At 40.1% G+C, this 8,201-nt stretch overlaps 1 protein-coding gene across 2 annotated transcripts; it reads left to right on the top strand.

Annotated features, from left to right (window-relative positions):
* The first annotated feature begins 3,140 nt into the window (after positions 1-3,140).
* Positions 3,141-8,201, top strand: anp32a (acidic (leucine-rich) nuclear phosphoprotein 32 family, member A). Of its 2 annotated transcripts, none has more exons than XM_053492521.1 (7): positions 3,141-3,312; positions 5,645-5,794; positions 5,889-6,011; positions 6,268-6,466; positions 6,568-6,686; positions 6,804-6,858; positions 7,286-8,201. In XM_053492521.1, exons 1-7 carry the CDS (start codon positions 3,259-3,261, stop codon positions 7,348-7,350), a joined length of 765 nt encoding a protein of 254 aa, XP_053348496.1. In that variant the 5' UTR covers positions 3,141-3,258; the 3' UTR covers positions 7,351-8,201. The 2 variants fall into 2 exon arrangements, with proteins under 2 accessions (XP_053348496.1, XP_053348495.1); XM_053492520.1 differs by having other exon boundaries at positions 6,565-6,686.

Here is an 8,201-nt window from a genome sequence, read left to right as displayed (position 1 = left end):
TCCTTCCACTTCGCAAACATATGCAAGTGCAGGCGGTGTGAAAGATTATGTGAATGGACCGTTTACTTCCAGTAGTAAGTGTTGAATCCACATTGAATGAATGAATGAATGAATGAATAGCTAAATAAAAGTCATATTGCTGTTGTGTTGCATTTCATTCGTATTTCTTTGATCTTTTTTTGATCAACTAATAATTGTACCATGATGTACATTTTAATATAAACTGATGATACACATATAAATACATATGATACATATATACATACAGATATACATAAACTAATGATGCCACGTTTTAGCTCCGTATTTCTATTGAACGCTAAAGATTCTTGAAGTGTATCGTAGCACCATCTAGTGGTTTCACCCAGCAGTGCAGAACGATTTAACCTACAGTAGTGTTTATGAAACTACAAAGGACAAAGCAAAATGCCAACCTACCGTAGTGTTATAAAAGGATGAGCGAAGATTATATAAACACATTCAGAGGGGCCCAAAATTTATACACACTTCAACTTGAAAAATATATGGCTCTCTTCTGATGGTCACATGACAACATCAACCTTGGTGTGAATACTGACATCTTTAGAGGAAAAATACTACTAGACATGGCTGTCATGATTTAATTCGAGTTTCAAAAAAGGACATGGATACCAACTGTTGAAGTGTGTATAATTTTTTGGCCATTCTCTGTGTGTATATATATATATATATATATATATATATATATATATATATATAGGATGCTCGGTGACATAGTGGTTAGCATTGTGGCCACACTTCTCCAGGATTTCTGATAGGGGTCTGTGTCCGTGCTTGGTGTGTTTCGTCCCACAGTCACAAAGCCATGCTGGTTAGGCTAATTGGTGTTTCTAAATTGCCCGTAGTGTGTGCCCTGTTATGGATGGGCACCCTGTCCCTAGATTGACTGACCAATATGTTATATGCAGTGTGTGTAATGTGTAATAACATAGGTGTGTGTGTGTGTGTGTGTGTGTGTTGAGTAGCCTGTATGAGTACAGATGTATAGGTTTTTTCTTACAGATATGCACTTCTGTACATAAAGGAATATACAACATACATTTTAAATCCCATATGCATGTATGGTTAATATCTATGGTAGTCTACTGGTTTCAAAATTTCTTCAATGATGGACCATATAGTCTCAGACTCTAAAGAAAACACATAAACAAAATGTATTATATAACATAGCAGCAGAGGGTGTTGGTCCTTGGATTGCACTGGGTGAATCACCGTCTTGGTTTATGGTGACACGTCATTAAGATCTTCTTTGCATCACTCTCAGCGCTTTTGCAGATGCACATTTTGCGGAGGTGCATCCTGTGCATCCAATGCTTGCATCTCAGAGCAGCCCTTTGGATTTGCAGCATATGCAAAATAACTGCACGTGCTTTGTGTACTGTTAAACCACACATGCGTCGTTTCCTGGCCCCTAATTCACCTGCTTATTCGATTTTTCTTCAGACGTCCATCAACGTTCATGTTTGCACACTTGACCATGTCCGTCCTGGTGACGTTCACGCAAGCGATAGTGGGGTGCGCATGGAGAGTGTCGCGTGCCCAGACCGAGCTGCTTGTGCGCGTGAGGCTGAGCGCCGTGGCTTTGCGCACCTCGCGCACGCAGTGTGTGTGAACAGCACGCACGCTGCTGCTGCTGCTGCAGCAAAGGGCGCTCCGAGCACGAGGCAGACACACCCAGAGGAGAAAATGCTCTCCACTAATGCGCAAGTACACTCCAAAGAGCTCGAGATGAGTCTTGCTTGCGCGAGTCGGAATAAATGGCCAGATCGAGAGAAGATTTTTTTTTTATTTCCTTCAAAGGCAAATCATCCATGCTATGAAACGAATTCGAAACAAAATGTTTCATGATAAAAACCGAGAGTCGTCTGTGCAATGCGCGCGCGCTCTCCTCCTGCCTCTCTATCTCGTGCCAAACAATCACGCGCCAGGGCAATTGCTCTCTCTAAGGGGTAGCGGAGCGACACACAGAAATCACCACAGTAATAGGTAACGTCTATTATTATATTTTTGTTCTTTTAAATTCGTCAATAAATGGTATTCTCTTTATTTGGAATGCGTTGTGTTTTACGGTCAAGATGGCGCCGAGCACAGTCAGGTGACCTTGTGTGTGTGTGTGTATATGTGTGTGTTTTCTTCTTCCTCTCCTCTTGGCTGATGCGGAAGTGAATTCCCCTTTAAAATGCTATTGGCTGGTTTAAACTCTGTAGTGATGAGAAAGGGTTCGTGGTTGGAGTGTGCCATATGGCAGTCAAAATGCATGTGACAAAAGTGTTTTTAAAGACGAAGGGGAGACGGAAATCTTGTTGGATCTATAGTGATAAAGAGCAGTGATCTAATGAGCATGCAATTAATTTCAGGCAGAAGAAGCTTGGAGTTATCAAGGCTATTAGAATAATGTTAAACAAACCGATATTGTTTTCAGCAGGATGTAGTATTTATGTACTAAATGAAAATATTCACTGATTGCATTGCGCCATGTTTTATGCTTCTTAACTCAGAAGATTTTTTGTAGCATAATTGATTATTATTTTTGATAGAAGTTAAACTGGTGTTTGCCATTGTGCATTCCCTCCAGAATCGACTTTCAAAGGGGGAGGGGTCCATTTATCATGACAGTGTGCCATATAACATCCTAAATTGATTGCTGTAATAAATTAATCATCATAGTGAAGCATTAGCGAGTAAATTTCTGCCTGGTTGCACAGAGTAATGTTTCACATCATGCGCTTATTCAGTTCACTTAATTTATTTTGATTACAAAAAAAATGTATATATATATATTTATAGATACATACTGTAACTGTTGTCTTTATAATCTTATTAAAGCCCCGGTGCTTAAACACCAACCTAACTCTGTCTTTGTCTAGTTTAATCTTTGGCGCCTTCGCCACTTTTGGGTGATTTTAACGCATAGATGTCACCCGTCACCCTAAAACAGACTTTACTGGATCAACCAAACCCTCTTTCTCCCCCCTCCACACTGTAAACCCCACCCGATTCCAAATCGCGCGCTCATTGGTCGCTTGGGCATTTCAGACTCGTCGGATTGGTCCGCGGTGACGACAATCCCACACCCAGATCCCGCCTCCTGCAGGCGTCAAGTTTGGCAGACTGGCAAGCTCTAGTTTGTAAAAGGGGCTATAGCTGAATGTGCAGCGAAGACTCCCGAGTCTTTAACTGCGCTCTTTTATTAAATCCGTCACTCAGATACCCTTTAGGATGGATATGAAGAAGAGGATTCATCTGGAATTGCGTAACCGGACGCCGTCGGATGTAAGCTGCTTTACGATATATTTATATATATAAATTTTTCGTCCCCCTCAACTAAAATCGCTGCTTGAATATAATAACCTCTGCGCGTGCTGTGAGGGAGACGCGGTGGATGTGCACGCCGTCAACTTGATGTGTTGAATGAAAGAAAAGTTTGAGATGACTTTGTTAACGCGGGGAAGGGGCCACAGTTACGGATAAACTCGACGTGTTAAGGGCTTTCACAGTTGCCTCAACTTTTTTTCCCTCTTCGATCGATCGGTTTTTGCTCTGAAACTGTAACAGTAGCGCGCATTGTTTCGCCACAGCGTATAAACAAGGGAAGCGGCATGAGGAGCCATATTTGTAACTTTGGAGCCCCGATCGCGCCCTTTTCCTTTGCATCCCCGGGGCTGCACAAACGCTCCTTATTGCTATGCGTTCACAAATTTAATAAATCCTAATCTGTCTGTCTGGGTGAACCTGGCGCGTTGAGTAAAACTTGGCAGAAATTTTTATTTGTAAATCGCTGTTCAGGCGATCTCATCAGTCTACTAGTTTTGGAATCGAATTGTTTGAATTGTTTTTTAAGCTTTAATTGATCGACTAGACAGATTTGCACCGGAGCTCAAAACAAACCACGTTATTTATGTGCGGGCGCGTGCGTGTAAACGTATATACAGATATATATATATATATATGTGTGTGTGTGTGCGCGCGCGCGCGAGGACATGCTGCGTGGAGCACGCGATCGCCGTTCAATTTTTCGATGTCATCTTTACATCGGAGTTGCGTAAAGGCGCGCGCGCGAGAGAGAAACCCCCCCATTAAAACTGCATTATGTCAGTTTGGTTTGAAGCGAAATCACTTGTAATAAGACCGACATCCGACACACAAACTGTCCGAATGTAGTGTTTGAGCTACAGATTAACGCTAGTCCAATTTATTTATACGCGTTCCGAGCACACTGTTTATACACGCCTCGTGCCGTGTGCTCAGACTCCTCTCCGATCTCCTGCTGTATGTCACTGATGTATGTTCTGAATGTGTTTTGAGGCGGTAGAGCCTGGTGGTGGTATTTATTTCGTTGTGTGTGTGTGTGTGTGTGTGTGAGAGAGAGAGAGAGGGAGAGAGGCGCTACGCAACTCCGAGCGGCGCTGCTCCAGTTCCGACATCTAGGACAAGCCGCCATTTTAACCAGCAACAAAGACACACGGCGTTTAATCGACTAAATGTACCGCTTCCGCAGTCGGTTACTGTAATCCTCCAAGTGGTTTAGGAATTAGCTTAAGCGGTTTGTGAAATTAATTAAATATATAAATAAATACAGTTTGGAGGGCAAAATGTATATTTTTTTAAATCAATAAAATACATACGGACTCGGTTAGCATTTCGGCTATGTCGTGTTTGTTAGCTGCCCCTCCTACTCCTGAATTCTTTAGCCCCGTGTCTGGACTCCTGGGACAATTTAAGGCGATTTGACTAACTTTCTTTAAAACATGGCCTGTTTTTATGTAGCATATACACGCTTTAGGTTTGTTATTTTGAAGATGAGAAAGAAAACATCGTCAGGTTGAGGCGTTCTAGGTGCTGAAGGCGACAGACGCGGCTCGTTGCGGAGACAGCCATTTTGTTGTGTGAGGGTAAAAACGCGGCGAGTTCGAGCTGAGACGAATAATCGGTTATAGCTCTAGACTGCTGATTACTGTAATCGACATGATATAATGACCCCACTGACCAGTTCAACACAGATCAATTTATTCATTCTATATATTGAGTTTGATTTATTTTACTATGTAGATATTTTCTCTTAAAGTATGACTACAGTAGAGAAAACAGCTGTGACTGCAGCATGTAAGACTTTTATTTGATGCATAACTGTTTCACACCACACTGAAAAGGCTCATTAACCACTATGGGGGGGATGGATTGTGTACTTGCACATGTTGAATTGCACTGTGCTTGTTGAAAGCATGTAATTTATGGCATGTGGAAAAATCATGTGTTCAATATTTTTCTCTAAAATAAAAGCACATAGGCTTCAAATGCTGACAATAATTCAAAATTGTGCAAAAGGTGTATTAATCATGAGGCGACATGTTCATTACCCCCGGTAACAGAAAATATCCCCTGTAATCCAAGCAAGCTACACTCTGAGTCAAAAGCTGGCAACAGCAGTGATCTGACTCAATTTAAGCTTGCAACATGAACCAGAAGCCAGTCCAACAGCAAGCACTCATGACTGACAATGAGCTGCAGAGTTGAAGACTTGTGCACATCTTGATTTGTGCTTGGCGGTTTTATTTCCACTTTGTGAGTTTTATTCTATATTAACGCACCTTTTCGTTTTTATCAGGTCAAAGAACTTGTGCTCGACAACTGTCGGTCAAATGAAGGCAAAATCGAAGGCCTTACAGACGAGTTTGAGGAGCTGGAGTTTCTAAGCACAATCAACGTCGGCTTAACTTCAGTCGCCAACTTGCCTAAGCTTAACAAACTCAAAAAGGTACAAACATATCGCTCTTATTTGATTAAATAAATAAAATTTTTGTATATCTCGTGGCACATTTGTAATAAAATGTTTGTTTTGTTTGCAATAGCTCGAGCTTAGCGATAACAGAATCTCGGGTGGTTTGGAGGTACTGGCAGAGAAATGTCCCAATCTCACCCATCTCAACCTCAGCGGCAACAAGATTAAAGATCTCAGTACCATCGAACCCCTGGTGAGTTTTAAGGTCACATGTACATTTATGAAAATCAGTAAGAAATTGTTACTAATTTCCTGACCTGTAATATACTATAGAGTAAATGTTTGTAGACCCGCATGGTCTTGTGTACCCATCCTTTGTACTTTGTCATAAAATCCATGTGCTAGTATTTCAATGTGGTGGTAATAAAACATCAAGTTTTTAGTCCATTTTTTTGTGTGTAATATCAATAATGTATTTATTTCCATAACAATATTTGCTGTTTCAACAGAAAAAATTGGAAAGTCTCAAAAGTTTAGACCTGTTCAACTGCGAGGTGACAAACTTAAACGACTACAGAGAAAACGTCTTTAAGCTCCTGCCTCAGTTGACATATCTCGATGGCTATGACAAAGAGGATAAAGAGGCACCAGATTCTGACGCAGAGGCCTATGTCGAGGGATTGGATGACGATGACGACGAAGACGATGGTACTTATCATTTGAGTCAATGTGTCCCTGTTCAACACCACAAGGTCACATGATCTGATGTTTTCAGGCAGCTAATTGAAAATTTGTGCTTTTGTCAGAAGTAGATGAGGAGGAGTATGACGAAGATGCAGCTCCTGGAGACGAAGATGAAGAAGAAGAAGGAGATGAGGAAGATGAGGAGGAAGGGGAAGAAGAAGAGGAGGAAGATGTCAGCGGAGAGGTGAGTGCTGCAGCACTTTTATATTTACAATATTTACGCCTAACATAAATTGATATCCTTTAAGAGGAAAAGTAGTTTTGAATCTGATTTTTTTTTTTTAAACACCTTTTTTGTTAGGAGGAAGAGGAAGAAGACTTAAATGATGGGGAAGTTGATGATGAAGATGACTACGGTAAGCAAATTAACTGTTTTATTAAGCCATGTTAAATTTGGCTACGAAACGAAGGCACATTTTAAGCATCAATGCTTTAAGGGCTAGGGCTATATGCTGTATTATTCATTTCCTTATGCTGTTACCGATAGAGGTTATAGCACTTAAACCCATTATTTCCATTTGAGGTGTGCTGGCATTCAGTTTTACTGCTGAAGATTATATAGTAGCACGATTACTACAGGCTGAGAGTAATCCTATTAAGTTTATTTTCCGAAGCAAATGCAAATATTTGTTTTAAAAGAAGTACAACCTTTTAATATCTGCAACCAAAGATTCATTCCCTACATATTTTCCCCTTGTATATAAATGTCATATAATGTAATATGATAGTTGAAATGTCAGGAATGTGCAGTGGATTAAAATGTGTTCATTTGTTTTATTGCAGATGAGGCAAGGGGACAGAAAAGGAAAAGGGTTTCGGAGGAAGAAGGAGAGGAAGATGATGACTGAACATGCACTCTCGGGTTCCCTTTAACCCTCTGTTTCTATGTCCTAATGTAATTTTGCGGTGGTTTGGGGAGGTATGCAAATGGTAGGGGTAGGTTAGTAGATATACAAGGACACAGTTTCAATATTTAGTTTTTTTTTTTTTCTTTGTTTTTTTAAGTTTGTTTTATTTATGTGTTCTTTTTGTTTTTCCTCTTTTTGAACTTTGGTTGGCCCCATTTCTTTTTTTTTTTTTTTCGTCCCTGTTAAGCCTTTACAGATGGCTGGCGACACAGTAGTGGAAATTTTCCTTTAGTCCGAAACAAAACTGAGTTTGCTCTTTGTAATTTTTTATTTTCTCTTTACTGTTGATGCCTATACATATTGCTTATACAGATTGCTGGGTATGACTTATGTATTTAAATGACAAAAAATACCAAAAACCTTTTAAAAACAGCATGTCTGGCTCTATTTTAAATTTGACTACTGGATTTCAAGAGGGTTTTCTTACCCACCTTTTTTTAAAAATCACACCTTTTTGTTTGTGTACATTACGTCTTTTTTCATGTTCTCGTCATCATGTGACGTGCTGTTCAGGCACGGAGGCGGCATCTGAAACCTGCACAGTACAACCTCTCAATGTGATTATTTTATTATTCTAATTTTTTAAAAAATGTTTAGAGCTGAATGTCTGCCCTTGTCAAATGACTCCTAGAAACCCCTTTCTCCTTCTTGCGTGGATAGTTCAGAGGTCTCGTGTTCTTTGTAAATAATGACCAAATATATTTTTTTCTATTCCCTTTGATAACGGCAGACATTTTTCACCATTAATCTCAGTTGTAACAGTTAACTGTAATAAAACAAATGAAAACACA

The sequence above is a fragment of the Clarias gariepinus genome, chromosome 3 (assembly GCF_024256425.1).
Source record: "Clarias gariepinus isolate MV-2021 ecotype Netherlands chromosome 3, CGAR_prim_01v2, whole genome shotgun sequence".
Lineage (NCBI taxonomy): Eukaryota > Metazoa > Chordata > Actinopteri > Siluriformes > Clariidae > Clarias > Clarias gariepinus.
This window is presented reverse-complemented; position numbering and strand designations above follow the sequence as displayed.